Source organism: Cololabis saira, chromosome 9 (assembly GCF_033807715.1).
Source record: "Cololabis saira isolate AMF1-May2022 chromosome 9, fColSai1.1, whole genome shotgun sequence".
Classification (NCBI taxonomy): Eukaryota; Metazoa; Chordata; class Actinopteri; order Beloniformes; family Belonidae; genus Cololabis; species Cololabis saira.
The window spans coordinates 28,263,049-28,278,810 of NC_084595.1; the positions used below are offsets into that span (position 1 = coordinate 28,263,049).

General features: G+C 44.2%; 1 protein-coding gene and 9 non-coding genes across 10 annotated transcripts in view; 1 reads left to right on the forward strand and 9 right to left on the reverse strand.

Annotated features, from left to right (window-relative positions):
- Positions 1–15,762, forward strand: part of LOC133450420 (junction-mediating and -regulatory protein-like) — a 43,512-nt gene that overhangs the window by 24,612 nt on the left and 3,138 nt on the right. The window contains exons 3-5 of the mRNA XM_061729041.1: positions 14,490–14,640; positions 15,233–15,402; positions 15,507–15,672. Coding sequence (XP_061585025.1) covers positions 14,490–14,640; positions 15,233–15,402; positions 15,507–15,672 — 487 coding nt within the window. The remainder of the gene's footprint in view (positions 1–14,489; positions 14,641–15,232; positions 15,403–15,506; positions 15,673–15,762) is intronic.
- Positions 102–173, reverse strand: trnaq-cug (transfer RNA glutamine (anticodon CUG)). The gene has a single exon. It is a non-coding gene; the product is annotated as a tRNA-Gln (tRNA).
- trnaq-uug (transfer RNA glutamine (anticodon UUG)) lies at positions 599–670 on the reverse strand. The gene has a single exon. It is a non-coding gene; the product is annotated as a tRNA-Gln (tRNA).
- Positions 1,098–1,169, reverse strand: trnaq-cug (transfer RNA glutamine (anticodon CUG)). Its single transcript has one exon. It is a non-coding gene; the product is annotated as a tRNA-Gln (tRNA).
- On the reverse strand, positions 2,981–3,052 carry trnaq-cug (transfer RNA glutamine (anticodon CUG)). The gene has a single exon. It is a non-coding gene; the product is annotated as a tRNA-Gln (tRNA).
- Positions 4,173–4,244, reverse strand: trnaq-cug (transfer RNA glutamine (anticodon CUG)). The gene has a single exon. It is a non-coding gene; the product is annotated as a tRNA-Gln (tRNA).
- On the reverse strand, positions 5,366–5,437 carry trnaq-cug (transfer RNA glutamine (anticodon CUG)). Its single transcript has one exon. It is a non-coding gene; the product is annotated as a tRNA-Gln (tRNA).
- trnaq-uug (transfer RNA glutamine (anticodon UUG)) lies at positions 5,865–5,936 on the reverse strand. Its single transcript has one exon. It is a non-coding gene; the product is annotated as a tRNA-Gln (tRNA).
- Positions 7,058–7,129, reverse strand: trnaq-cug (transfer RNA glutamine (anticodon CUG)). Its single transcript has one exon. It is a non-coding gene; the product is annotated as a tRNA-Gln (tRNA).
- On the reverse strand, positions 9,314–9,385 carry trnaq-cug (transfer RNA glutamine (anticodon CUG)). The gene has a single exon. It is a non-coding gene; the product is annotated as a tRNA-Gln (tRNA).

Below are 15,762 nucleotides of genomic sequence, written 5' to 3' on the forward strand. Positions count from 1 at the left end.
TGGCTACTTTGCTGTTAGAGGTTCCTGACTGGTGGGTTTACCCCAAATTCCTGCTAGTCGAATTGTGGCTCATTCGGTTAAATTCGGTTCAAAACAGACACAGGTCCCACCGAGATTTGAACTCGGATCGCTGGATTCAGAGTCCAGAGTGCTAACCATTACACCATGGAACCACTTTTCCACCCAGTAAGAGAGGTACTCACGTTGGTCGACCGGACCCTCCTGACGGTCTTTGAAGCCATGTTGCTCGGCAAGCCGACGGGAACACACCCACCACATTTAAATCAAAGTTAGCTTTGCTCCCAGCTCCTTAACTTGAAACTCTGAGAAATATGTGCAGAGCTGCCATCAGATATACAGTAGGATATCCATTTAACATGTTGAATCAACGACGACATCAAAAATGACAATCGTGTTTAGCCATCGCTGGGTTAATAAAAAATGGGGGCTACTTTGCTGTTAGAGGTTCCTGACTGGTGGGTTTACCCCAAATTCCTGCTAGTCGAATTGTGGCTCAGTGTGTTCACAGGCGTGTCAGCCAGAGTGAGTTGGAGAAGCTTTAACAGAAGGGACATTAAATTCGGTTCAAAACAGACACAGGTCCCACCGAGATTTGAACTCGGATCACTGGATTCAAAGTCCAGAGTGCTAACCATTACACCATGGAACCACTTTTCCTCTCATTAAGAGAGGTACTCACTTTGGTCGACCGGACCCTCCAGACGGTCTTTGAAGCCATGTTGCTCGGCAAGCCGACGGGAACACACCCACCGCATTTAAATCAAAGTTAGCTTTTCTCCCAGCTCCTTCACTTGAAACTCTGAGAAATATGTGCAGAGCTGCCATCAGATATGTACAGCAGGATATCCATTTAACATGTTGAATCAACGTCGAAATCAAAAATGACAACCGTGTTTAGACATCGCTGGGTTAATACATAATGGTGGCTACTTTGCTGTTAGAGGTTCCTGACTGGTCGGTTTACCCCAAATTCCTGCTAGTCGAATTGTGGCTCAGTGTGTTCACAGGCGTGTCAGCCAGAGGGAGTTGGAGAAGCTTTAACAGAAGGGACATTAAATTGGGTTGAAAACAGACACAGGTCCCACCGAGATTTGAACTCGGATCGCTGGATTCAGAGTCCAGAGTGCTAACCATTACACCATGGAACCACTTTTCCACTGAGAGGTACTCACGTTGGTCGACCGGACCCTCCAGACGGTCTTTGAAGCCATGTTGCTCGGCAAGCCGACGGGAACACACCCACCGCATTTCAATCAAAGTTAGCTTTGCTCCCAGCTCCTTCACTTGAAACTCTCAGAAATATGTGCAGAGCTGCCATCAGATATGTACAGCAGGATATCCATTTAAATGCCCTGACACACCAAGCCGACTGTCGGCCAATCGGGCCATCGATGAGCGTCGGTGCGTGTCTGTCGGGCTAGTTTCCCCGGTGTGCCCCGCACGTCGCCACAGGTCGGCCGCCCGTTGGCAGCTTTTCAGCCGATTCGACATGTCGAATCGGCGTCGGCCGTCGGTCAAACAGCTCACTCTGTGATTGGCTCTTCAGGTAGTGTGGAACTGAACAGGGAAAAGCCGAGCGAAATGTTTGATCTCGTTGTTTTCATTCATCTCCAGCTCTCGACACAGGTTCGGGTAAGCTCCTTGAGTCTGTCGCTGTTGTATCCATGATTTCATCCATGTAGTGCGGTTTCTTCTTATTTTTTCGCCTCCGCCTCCTCTTTTCTTCTTCCACAAGCTGAAGGCCGAGGGCTGACAACGCCAGTACCAATTCTTTATTCTTACGCATTGTGGTAGCGAGAGTGGTGTGGAAATGTGGTGTGAATATGAAGCCTATTTGTTTTGTTTACGGCTTCCCAGAGCTTCCGGTTTCCCCTTGTTTTTGAGTGAATACAGACTACCACTGGGTGTCGTCTTTGCGGTGTGTCCAAGTGCTTCTTTTTGAGCCCCACCCAGCCCGACACAGGCGACTGGAGGCGACACAGCAGTCGGCCGACAGCGGGCGACGTCGGGTTGGTGTGTCCTCGTCTTAATATGTTGAATCAACGACGAAATCAAAAATGACAATCGTGTTTAGACATCGCTGGGTTAATAAAAAATGCTGGCTACTTTGCTGTTAGAGGTTCCTGACTGGTGGGTTTCCCCGGTGTGCCCCGCACGTTGCTACAGGTCGGCCGCCCGGCGGCAGCTTTTCAGCCGATTCGACATGTCGAATCGGTGTCGGCCGTCGGTCAAACACCTCACTCTGTGATTGGCTCTTCAGGTAGTGTGGAACTGAACAGGGAAAAGCCGAGCGAAATGTTTGATGTCGTTGGTTTCATTCATCTCCAGCTCTCGACACAGGTTCGGGTAAGCTCCTTGAGCCTGTCGCTGTTGTATCCATGATTTCATCCATGTAGTGCGGTTTCTTCTTATTTTTTCGCCTCCGCCTCCTCTTTTCTTCTTCCACAAGCTGAAGGCCGAGGGCTGACAACGCCAGTACCAATTCTTTATTCTTACGCATAGTGGTAGCGAGAGTGGTGTGGAAATGTGGTGTGAATATGAAGCCTATTTGTTTTGTTTACGGCTTTCCGGTTTTCCTTTGTTTTTGAGTGAATACAGACTACCGCTGGGTGTCGTCTTTGCGGTGTGTCCAAGTGCTTCTTTTTGAGCCCCACCCAGCCCGACACAGGCGACTGGAGGCGACACAGCAGTCGGCCGACAGCGGGCGACGTCGGGTTGGTGTGTCCTCGTCTTAACATGTTGAATCAACGACGAAATCAAAAATGACAATCGTGTTTAGACATCGCTGGGTTAATAAAAAATGGCGGCTACTTTGCTGTTAGAGGTTCCTGACTGGTGGGTTTACCCCAAATTCCTGCTAGTCGAATTGTGGCTCAGTGTGTTCACAGGCGTGTCATCCAGAGGGAGTTGGAGAAGCTTTAACAGAAGGGAGATGTCAAATCGGGTTCAAAACAGACACAGGTCCCACCGAGATTTGAACTCGGATCGCTGGATTCAGAGTCCAGAGTGCTAACCATTACACCATGGAACCACTTTTCCTCTCAGTAAGAGAGGTACTCTTGGTCGATCGTTGGTCGACCGGACCCTCTAGACGGTCTTTGAAGCCATGTTGCTCGGCAAGCCGACGGGAACACATCCACCGCATTTCAATCAAAGTTAGCTTTGCTCCCAGCTCCTTCACTTGAAACTCTCAGAAATATGTGCAGAGCTGCCATCAGATATGTACAGCAGGATATCCATTTAAATGCCCTGACACACCAAGCCGACTGTCGGCCAATCGGGCCATCGATGAGCGTCGGTGCGTGTCTGTCGGGCTAGTTTCCCCGGTGTGTCCCGCACGTCGCCACAGGTCGGCCGCCCGTTGGCAGCTTTTCAGCCGATTCGACATGTCGAATCGGCGTCGGCCGTCGGTCAAACAGCTCACTCTGTGATTGGCTCTTCAGGTAGTGTGGAACTGAAAAGGGAAAAGCCGAGCGAAATGTTTGATTTCGTTGTTTTCATTCATCTCCAGCTCTCGACACAGGTTCGGGTAAGCTCCTTGAGTCTGTCGCTGTTGTATCCATGATTTCATCCATGTAGTGCGGTTTCTTCTTATTTTTTCGCCTCCGCCTCCTCTTTTCTTCTTCCACAAGCTGAAGGCCGAGGGCTGACAATGCCAGTACCAATTCTTTATTCTTACGCATTGTGGTAGTGAGAGTGGTGTGGAAATGTGGTGTGAATATGAAGCCTATTTGTTTTGTTTACGGCTTCCCAGAGCTTCCGGTTTCCCCTTGTTTTTGAGTGAATACAGACTACCACTGGGTGTCGTCTTTGCGGTGTGTCCAAGTGCTTCTTTTTGAGCCCCACCCAGCCCGACACAGGCGACTGGAGGCGACACAGCAGTCGGCCGACAGCGGGCGACGTCGGGTTGGTGTGTCCTCGTCTTAACATGTTGAATCAACGACGAAATCAAAAATGACAATCGTGTTTAGACATCGCTGGGTTAATAAAAAATGCTGGCTACTTTGCTGTTAGAGGTTCCTGACTGGTGGGTTTACCCCAAATTCCTGCTAGTCGAATTGTGGCTCAGTGTGTTCACAGGCGTGTCATCCAGAGGGAGTTGGAGAAGCTTTAACAGAAGGGAGACGTTAAATTCGGTTCAAAACAGACACAGGTCCCACCGAGATTTGAACTCAGATCGCTGGATTCAGAGTCCAGAGTGCTAACCATTACACCATGGAACCACTTTTCCTCTCAGTAAGAGAGGTACTCACGTTGGTCGACCGGACCCTCCAGACGGTCTTTGAAGCCATGTTGCTCGGCAAGCCGACGGGAACACACCCACCGCATTTCAATCAAAGTTAGCTTTGCTCCCAGCTCCTTCACTTGAAACTCTCAGAAATATGTGCAGAGCTGCCATCAGATATGTACAGCAGGATATCCATTTAAATGCCCTGACACACCAAGCCGACTGTCGGCCAATCGGGCCGTCGATGAGCGTCGGTGCGCGTCTGTGGGGCTAATCTCCCCGGTGTGCCCCGCACGTCGCTACAGGTCGGCCGCCCGTCGGCAGCTTTTCAGCCGATTCGACATGTCGAATCGGCGTTGGCCGTCGGTCAAACAGCTCACTCTGTGATTGGCTGTTCAGGTAGCGTGGAACTGAACAGGGAAAAGCCGAGCAAAATGTTTGATCTCGTTGGTTTCTTTCATCTCCAGCTCTCGACACAGGTTCGGGTAAGCTTCTTGAGCCTGTCGCTGTTGTATCCATGATTTCACCCATGTAGTGCGGTTTCTTCTTATTTTTTCGCCTCCGCCTCCTCTTTTCTTCTTCCACAAGCTGAAGGCCGAGTGCTGACAATGCCAGTACCAATTCTTTATTCTTACGCATTGTGGTAGCGAGAGTGGTGTGGAAATGTGGTGTGAATATGAAGCCTATTTGTTTTGTTTACGGCTTCCCAGAGCTTCCGGTTTTCCCTTGTTTTTGAGTGAATACAGACTACCGCTGGGTGTCGTCTTTGCGGTGTGTCCAATTGCTTCTTTTTGAGCCCCACCCAGCCCGACACAGGCGACTGGAGGCGCCTGTTCTCTCTGAGAAATATGTGCAGAGCTGCCATCAGATATACAGTAGGATATCCATTTAACATGCTGAATCAACGACGAAATCAAAAATGACAATCGTGTTTAGCCATCGCTGGGTTAATAAAAAATGGGGGCTACTTTGCTGTTAGAGGTTCCTGACTGGTGGGTTTACCCCAAATTCCTGCTAGTTGAATTGTGGCTCAGTGTGTTCACAGGCGTGTCAGCCAGAGGGAGTTGGAGAAGCTTTAACAGAAGGGAGACGTCAAATTGGGTTCAAAACAGACACAGGTCCCACCGAGATTTGAACTCGGATCGCTGGATTCAGAGTCCAGAGTGCTAACCATTACACCATGGAACCACTTTTCACCCCAGTAAGAGAGGTACTCACGTTGGTCGACCGGACCCTCCAGACGGTCTTTGAAGCCATGTTGCTCGGCAAGCCAACGGGAACACACCCACCGCATTTCAATCAAAGTTAGCTTTGCTCCCAGCTCCTTCACTTGAAACTCTCAGAAATATGTGCAGAGCTGCCATCAGATATGTACAGCAGGATATCCATTTAACATGTTGAATCAACGACGAAATCAAAAATGACAATCGTGTTTAGCCATCGCTGGGTTAATAAAAAACGGTGGCTACTTTGCTGTTAGAGGTTCCTGACTGGCGGGTTTACCCCAAATTCCTGCTAGTCGAATTGTGGCTCAGTGTGTTCACAGGTGTGTCAGTCAGAGAGAGTTGGAGAAGCTTTAACTGAAGGAACGGTAAATTGGGTTCAAAACAGACACAGGTCCCACCGAGATCTGAACTCAGATCACTGGATTCAAAGTCCAGAGTGCTAACCATTACACCATGGAACCAGTTTTCCACCCAGTAAGAGAGGTACTCACATTGGTCAACCGGACCCTCCTGACGGTCGTTGAAGCTATGTTGCTCGGCAAGCCGACGGGAACACACCCACTGCATTTCAATCAAAGTTAGCTTTGCTCCCAGCTCCTTCACTTGAAACTCTCAGAAATATGTGCAGAGCTGCCATCAGATATGTACAGCAGGATATCCATTTAAATGCCCTGACACACCAAGCCGACTGTCGGCCAATCGGGCCGTCGATGAGCGTCGGTGCGCGTCTGTGGGGCTAATTTCCCCGGTGTGCCCCGCACGTCGCTACAGGTCGGCCGCCCGTCGGCAGCTTTTCAGCCGATTCGACATGTCGAATCGGCGTTGGCCGTCGGTCAAACAGCTCACTCTGTGATTGGCTGTTCAGGTAGCGTGGAACTGAACAGGGAAAAGCCGAGCAAAATGTTTGATCTCGTTGGTTTCTTTCATCTCCAGCTCTCGACACAGGTTCGGGTAAGCTTCTTGAGCCTGTCGCTGTTGTATCCATGATTTCACCCATGTAGTGCGGTTTCTTCTTATTTTTTCGCCTCCGCCTCCTCTTTTCTTCTTCCACAAGCTGAAGGCCGAGTGCTGACAATGCCAGTACCAATTCTTTATTCTTACGCATTGTGGTAGCGAGAGTGGTGTGGAAATGTGGTGTGAATATGAAGCCTATTTGTTTTGTTTACGGCTTCCCAGAGCTTCCGGTTTTCCCTTGTTTTTGAGTGAATACAGACTACCGCTGGGTGTCGTCTTTGCGGTGTGTCCAATTGCTTCTTTTTGAGCCCCACCCAGCCCGACACAGGCGACTGGAGGCGCCTGTTCTCTCTGAGAAATATGTGCAGAGCTGCCATCAGATATACAGTAGGATATCCATTTAACATGCTGAATCAACGACGAAATCAAAAATGACAATCGTGTTTAGCCATCGCTGGGTTAATAAAAAATTGGGGCTACTTTGCTGTTAGAGGTTCCTGACTGGTGGGTTTACCCCAAATTCCTGCTAGTCGAATTGTGGCTCAGTGTGTTCGCAGGCGTGTCAGCCAGAGGGAGTTGGAGAAGCTTTAACAGAAGGGAGATGTCAAATTGGGTTCAAAACAGACACAGGTCCCACCGAGATTTGAACTCGGATCGCTGGATTCAGAGTCCAGAGTGCTAACCATTACACCATGGAACCACTTTTCACCCCAGTAAGAGAGGTACTCACGTTGGGCGACCGGACCCTCCTGACGGTCTTTGAAGCCATGTTGCTCGGCAAGCCGACGGGAACACACCCACCGCATTTCAATCAAAGTTAGCTTTGCTCCCAGCTCCTTCACTTGAAACTCTCAGAAATATGTGCAGAGCTGCCATCAGATGTGTACAGCAGGATATCCATTTAACATGTTGAATCAACGACGAAATAAAAAATAACAATCGTGTTTAGCCATCGCTGGGTTAATAAAAAATGGTGGCTACTTTGCTGTTAGAGGTTCCTGTCTGGCGGGTTTACCCCAAATTCCATCCATCCATCCATCCATCCATCCACCGCCGCTTATCTGGAACCGGGTCACGGGGGCAGCAGTCTCAACAGAGATGCCCAGACTTCCTTCACCCCAGACACTTCCTCCAGCTCTTCCGAGGGGAGTCCGTGGCGTTCCCAGGCCAGCCAAGAGAAATAGTCTCTCCAGCGTGTCCTGGGTCTTCCTGCCATCAGATATGTACAGCAGGATATCCATTTAACATGTTTAATCAATGGCGAAATCAAAAATGACAATCGTGCTTAGCCATCACTGGGTTAATACAAAATGGTGGCTACTTTGCTGTTAGAGGTTCCTGTCTGGCGGGTTTACCCCAAATTCCTGCTAGTGGAATTTTGGCTCAGTGTGTTCACAGGCTTGTCAGCCAGAGAAGCTTTACAGGGGACCTATTATGAAAAACACATTTTTTCTTGTTTTAACATATATAAAGTGGTCTCCCCTCACCTTGCCAACACAGAAAAGATGAAATGACACGAAATTCTGCAAGGTCTGTCCCCCCCGCCTGGCCGTTCAGAATCTGCGCCTATGGTGATGTCCCCATAGGCACAGATTTCCATAGGTCAGCCTCCGCTGCCTGAAACCACGCCCACAACTAACTCCGCCGGCTGGAGCGTCCGCCATTGTTTGGAAGCGGTGTATCGTGTGACTGTTTCCACAGCGAGGGACAGTTTTTGCATCGACATTTACCCTCATAAAAGGATCAGTGCCCACAGTACGGACCCGGCAACTGCACTCGAGTCAGCAGTAAGTGACTTTATTTTTTTTATGTTATTTATGTTTGTCTACAAGTATGATCTTTGCATGGGCTAAGTATTTAGCTTAGCTCCGGAGCACCGGGGCCACTCGGGCCGGACCGGACCGGCGAGTGGCCCCGGTGGCTCCAGTGTTCCCTAACGGAGTGTTAGGTAACACCGGAGCTCTATTAGTAATACATTTTTCTTCTATTTATGGTTTCAGATCTTCCAAGCAATGCACCTGAAGCTGTTCAACGACACCTTCAGAAGACGCACGGTCTTTCCTTGAGCCAGCAATAGTGCATACATGTTATTTATATACAACTTATGTTCTTTTATTTTTTTAAAAATAAAGTTGCCATTTGTGAAAATTCAGCGTTGTGATTTCTTTATAGTTAACATGATTAATTTGTCTTGTAACATAAGAATTGAAATGATGAGGAATCAGAGTAAATAACTGTGGTGTAGAATTCAGAATTCAATTAAATCTTCCAGTGTGAATTAGTTTTAATACGAGGTGACCCGGATCCCTCTTCAGGTAACTAAAGGCTGATTTATGGTTCTGCGTCACACCAACGCCTACGGCATAGGCAGAACCGTAATTCAGGCTTAAGATCTGTTTACACTGTGTTATAACTGCATGCGAGCGTCCGACTATCGCGTCGAGCTGCGTGACATCGGACGCTCTCTGTCCACACTGAAACCGTTAAACTCGCGGCCAGTTAGGACAGTCCAATACAAAAAAAATAAAGCAATGGAATTTATTTTGTCGCGGAAGCTCCCTCACATGGGACCCGCTTTGTGTACCCAGCCGGCTCTTCTCCCCGGAGCGAGGCTTTGTTCCCTCCCATGCTACACGTCATTCAGGCAGCCAATCAGCGCAGAGCCTCATTATCATAGCCTCCCCTTCCCTCAGAATCACTCACAGAAAAGGAGGCTAGAAGCGGTAAAACTAGAGACATGGCCCACAGGCTGAATTTCTGTTTTATGTAGAAAAAACAAGCTTTAGATTGTTTTTAAGACATTCAAGGCCTGTTTAAATATACATTAAATGCCACAATAGGTCCCCTTTAACAGAAGGGGGGTTAAATAGGGTTCAAAACAGAAAGGTCCCACCGAGATTTGAACTCGGATCGCTGGATTCAGAGTCCAGAGTGCTAACCATTACACCATGGAACCACTTCTCAGCACAGTTAGAGAGGTACTCACGTTCGCCAACAGGAGCCTCCCGACAGCAGGGGGATGTGTGAGGGAAGGTTGTACTACAGAATCTAATCATAGCCCATAATGCCTGTGACTGGCATGGTATGGATTTCTCGAGCTCGTCTTCTATTTTTCAGACAGGAATCAACACTCATGTAGAACACATAATGAACTTGCACTTTCCATATAATATTTAAATACAATATATGTTTGTTTGTTTTGTTTTTCCTCTCTAATCATATTTAATTGTTTGGCCGAGTACTTTCCAACAGTTTATCTCTTGAAAACACATTTTCAAAAAGGTACAGTTTTTACAAGTGTTAAAATCACTTTGGTACGTTCTTAAAAACAAAGAGTGCTCTGGTGAAATAAGCAGCGCAAGAACGCCTGGAGGACTACAGAAGACAATAATATTAGAGATTTCAGAATACATCCAATTTTAAAGACCAAAATCCTTCACAACATAAAACCAAGTAATTCGCACCTTCAACTTGTCATTCGCACCTTCAAGGTGTCAAGAGCACATTCGTTGTAAAAGCTTCTAGTGAAGGGGTGTGGTCAAGGTATCCTAAATATAAACAGTTACTTCAAGGGGCGAACTGCTAGTGACAGAAAGATTATGAGAAAATATTTCAAAAAGTGTGTGCACTTTTGGAAGATGAAAAATAAAATTAAGATGAACTTGTATCAGGATGATGGGGGGAGAAGAGTTTAGAGAGGGAGAGAGGGGACTCATGATCCAAACCGTTTTTTAGGTATTTTGGTTGATGAGAAATTGAATTGGAAAAAACATATACATTTCATTCATAATAAAACTGTGAAGTCATTGGGCATCATCAGCAAACTGCGAAATCTCGTTAATATTTCTTGCTTATTAACTCTATATTATTCCATGATTTATCCTTATTTGATTTATCGTAATATTGTTTGGGCAAATACATACCCTTCCAGTCTTCATCAACTTTATTTAATGCAAAAAATGATTTGTAAGACTGGCAACTTTTTCTAACTCTACGGAACCCTCTACTCCTTTGTTCAGAAAACTCAAAATTCTTTCAGTATATGACATAAATATTCATCAGATATGTGTGTTTTTATACATATGTTAACATATGTTTTTGCCTTTTTCTTTACCACTATCGTTGAGTAATTTTTTCAAGTATAGTTCTCAAATATATTCATATAATACTAGACAGGTCAATCATCTTCATCTTCCTTTTTATAAAACTAAACACGGCCAGTATTCTCTCAGATATCGTGGTGTACAGATATGGAACTCCAAATCTCACATTATCAAAAGCTCTGTTTCTCTAGAGATTTTTAAAAGAATTTTATCATCTCATTCAATTCACATTTAAAAAAAGTCACAAGTTTTCTTTGTTGATTTTTTTTGTTGTTGTTGTTGATTATTTTTTGTGTGTTGATGATCATTAACTACTGTATGTAGTCTAACCTTCTTTGTTTTTTGTTTATAGTTTTAGTCGTGTTGCGTTTTTTTGTTTGTTTTTTGTAATTACTGTTTTACTTCCTAAATTGAGGGGAGGTCCGCTGTATAAGCCTGTTGGCTTTTTGACCTCTCCTGTCACTTTTGTCTTATTATTTTGATTGTAAGTGTTACTTTTATTGTGTGCAAACTAATAAAATAAAAAAAAATAAAAAAAACCTATAACATCATTTGTCATGCGTGGTGGAGGCAGTTTTGCAGCACGGGCAAGTACGACTGTCAAGAGGATCTGGGTCACTGGTGTTCAATGATGACTATTGCAAGCTGAATTAAAGAGCTATACTTGCCGAACTCAAATGCTACATAGATGGCATAGATAAGTGGCATTTTAAATGTACAGATTATAGGCGTTGCCTGTGTCCTGGTATAATCGCACACAGTAGTAAACCATCCAGCAGTCAGGGATACGGTGTTATAGGCCTAACAGTAACAGAGCCTGAAGACAGTTATCTTAGACTGATCTGTAAATTCAAATAAAACCGACAGAGTGAGCTCCAAGCTGTCTGCTATTCTGTGAAGATTTGCACATTGGGCTGTACATTGTGCATATCGCCGACACATATAGGCTGCATGGAGAGAAGAGAAACCTAGCCTGCGCATGTGTGCAGTAAATACAAATTGTGATCTGAGTAATGGGGGAGCAATGTCCCTGGTACAGATTGATAATGTACTAAAAGCTTTCATCATAAACAGGGTTATAAACATACTAAATTAGAGAAATGAAATGATCTTAAATGAGTGATCATTGATTACTTAACTTTCTGAGACAGTATTGACAAGCCAGAAATCTGGGAGTGGTTCTGGACTTAGACCTGAATTTTAACAGCCACATTAAGACAATCGTGAATTCAGCCTATTATCACCTCAAGAACATACTGTATCAAGGATCCGATTAGAACTGGGGCCTGTACTACGAAGCAAGTTCAACATATCCAGGATATCTTTTCCTTATCCAGATTCACTAAGCGGGACAATTGCAATCACGCTAAGCGGTCACACGACGGCGGTTATCAACTCGGTATATCAACCCAGGTTTCTCCAATCTGGATATGAGCGCGTGCACATAAAAGGGGCAGTGTTTTCAGCGCATGACCAATCGCAAGCATGGAGAAGTCCGCTGTCAGAGCCGCTTATTTCAGTAGCGAAGAGCAAACAATAATTTTACGGAAATATGATGAGTATAGGCATATAATACAGGCAAAAAGCAACACAGTTGCAGCTGCAAAATGCAGGAAAGACAGCTGGCAAAAGATCGCTGACTGTATAAATGCGTAAATTCATAGGGATATAAACATATATTTGAATATTCTGGGAATCTTAATCTTAAACTGTAAACCATGATCAGCAATATTAAAATAATAAAAGGCTTGCAATATTTCAGTTGATTTGTAATGAATCCAGAATGTATGACATTTTTTTGTTTTTGTGTTTGCATTACAGAAAATCACAATATTCTAATTTTCTGAGACAGTCCTGTATATATTGGTTCTATAACTATTGTTGTTGACCGATAACTTGTGCTGATGCTGTACCAAAGAATTGGTTTTTTTTATTTATTTTATTTAATTTTTTATTTTTTCAGGAGGGGGGTATTTAGTATTTTAAAGTGACTTCTCAGAATGTTCGAGGGACGAAATTGAAAATCCCTTTTTTGCTATCCCCTTACAAATGCATCTTCTTTTTGATTTCTTCTTGATTTCTTTATTTAATTGGTATTAGTTTTGGATTGACTGTACATCGGATTTTGGGTGATGATTTGTTTTATTAGGGTTAGGGTTAATTAGGTTAGGGTTGATTGATTTATTTTTTATTTTCTCCTCCACCTCTTTTTTCTTTTTTTCCTTTTTTTTTTTTTTTTTTCTGGATCGTTCATACAGGGAAAGCAAAGGGGTTTTGGTGGTCCCTGAATACGCGTTCTCTTCGGAGGGATCCTCTCACGATCCGCGCACAGAGCTCCACTGGATTCTCTTCGAAAGGGCATGCCATTTTCCAAGAGAGCTGATTGGTCAGTGGGCGGTGCTTTTATACCCGGCGATCTGTATCTCGAACATAACCTGCTCCGGAGCAGGTTAGCGGTTCAGCATAAGTTACCATGGCGATGTGTCCCGGTAAGAAGTGAACCACCGTCGTAGTCCTGAAAACCCAGGGTTAAACCTGAAGTTACCTCGCTAACCCCAAATCCCGCTTCGTAGTACAGGCCCCTGGTGTCTCAGTAGGATTCAGCAGGACTTTTAACTTGTGGATAGGACTACTGTAACGCTGCAAATCCTGCAGTTGGTTTATAAATCTCTGAATGGTCTCAGGGTCACGCCTACTTTCTGGGAGTTAGAAACAAACAGGGAACTCACCTGTGAAACCAACTCCCAGAATGCATCAGGGCTGCTGAAACTCATTTGCTCTAAGTCAGGGTGAAAACCATGCACTTAGACCATGCACTGTAATCCTAATTTGCATCTCATTTGTTTTATTCTTTTTAATTTATGTAAATCTATCTTTAATTTCTGCTTTTAAACTCTTACTTTTTAATCCATTTAAAAATATATTTTTATGTAAAGCACTTTGAATTCTCTTGTACATGCAATGTGCTATACAAATAAATTTGCCTTGCTTCATAACAAAGCTGAAAGTGGCTAGACCTGCATAAGGGCAGCACCTGAAGACAGTTAGTGTAAATGTCTGGGGAAAAAAAAGTATTTGTAAGAAGAAAACTGCATCCAATTATTTTTATGAATTCCAGTCTTTAGGCTCTCATCAACCACAAAGGACTTGAATTGCAGTATAATCTTCATAATTTTGTGTAATTCTTCTGATCTTCTGAAAATGAAGGAAGTGTGTGATTGCTGGCTGCAGTATGTAAACAAATGATTTTCATTATACCAGTAGATGTATGGCTGAAAGTCTGCCCTTCAGTCTTTTCATGTCTGATCAGTTGTTGTGGTTTAAAGAGGCAAAATCATAAGTAGTGTCCTTGTCCAAATACTAGTAGATTTGATTGTACATGTGTGTAGCTCCCTCTCCATGTCTGCTTGCCATGGATGTAGAATGTATTGTTGTTGTAATCTTTCCTATACCTACATGGACACATGTGATGGAAAGAAGCTGAACTTTCAGGTGTACCATTAGCTTATAATTCTAAGGTTCACTGGTTTTTGTGAAGGAACTCGCTCTTTCCACTACAAATAGGTAATGCTGTAATGTGATATGGGGTTCAAACCTGACAAGAAAGAAAGAAGAGTTGGTGTTGGTTGTGGAGCTACTTTTATCTGCCTCTTAGACCGTATTGGCAAGTAGGAACTACCTCAGTTAATATATACTGTATTCCCCTTGAGATCCCTTTTCTAATATCAGCGCACTTCATACTGTATTCCAAGCTTTGTTTATTTTTAAGAGCACTTTAATATATATAAATGATCTGAAAATATATGAATGTGCTCATATTTTCTCCTGTCTTTATTTGTTCCTGAATAAAACTTGTTAATCTCTTAGTGAGGGTATTTATTTATTTATTTATTTATTTATTTATTTATTTATTTATTTATTTATTTATTTATTTATTTATTTATTTTCTCTCATCAGATTTCTTTGGAGAATGACTACTTGGGCCCAAGACGGATTGAAGCTTTAAAAAAGGAAGACTCTGACTGGCAGAAGAAAGCTCAAGAGGCGGTTCTCAATATCCAAGAGTTTACCGTAAAATACTTTGAGGTCACTGCCAGAGCCCAGAAAGGTACGAACATCAATACTAAAACTGTTGCTCTCAATGTCAAGTCAATAAAGCAGCAATGGGATGATTTGGAATCACAAATACCACATGGAGACACACAAATGTGTAGTTGTGAGAGTGTGCTATTGAGCTGTCTGTGGGTTTGAACCCCAGGGCTGACATAATTTTGCATTAATGAGTTACTGCATTTGGCAACGCTCTGAACAGACCCAGCTGGAAAAGCGGGCTGCCTATTGATCAGACAGATCTGCCAGCAATTCTGTCGGATAAACACCTCACTGCATCCGTGTTTATCACAGTTTTCCTTTCACCATTGATGATTCGTGTATTATCTTACACTTATTACAACAAAATATTTCTGTTAGCTTGCCCCTTTACTGCACACTGGAAAGAAAGCAGTTGTAATACTCACCCATGTCCAGTAGATGTCTGTCTATGTTATTGTAAGAAACCTTCCGCTCTTCTGATTACTTCAGTCACCACATCACAGGAAAAGAAAAGGTGGTTGAAATGTGCCAGTTTGTGCCAGACACCATGTTAAACTTTGTGGAAATTTCACTCTGTGCATTTTTTCATGGTCTGTTTGTCTGCGCAGGGGTGTATGACCGTATGAAAGTGGACCAGCGAAAGTTTGGTAAATCTTCATGGACGGCAGCGGTGGAGCGCATGGAGAGGCTGCGTTACTGTTTTTCCAAGGAAACCCTACAGCTCCAGAGAGCACGAGAGATCTGTCTGGAGCAGAGGAAGCACACACTTAAAGAAGAGGTGTGGAGTTATACTTGACACCATATAAAACAAAATTCTTTGCTAAACAAGGTTATTGTGTAAAATACTGTTTCTTTTTTTTTTTTTTTTTTTTTTTACATCAGATGCAAAGTTTGTGTAGCGGTGATGATGCAATGGCTCTCTTAGACCACATGGAGACACAATACTATGAGCTCCAGCTCCAACTGTACGACATACAGGCTGAGATCCTACAGTGTGAGGAGCTGCTGCTCACTGCTCAGCTGGACAGCATCCACAGACAGATCACGGGTATCCTCACAAATATATGCTTACAAAATAAAATCTTGACGGAACATTGTCAGACAATTTCAAGTTTATTATCTTTTCATGTCTCATTTT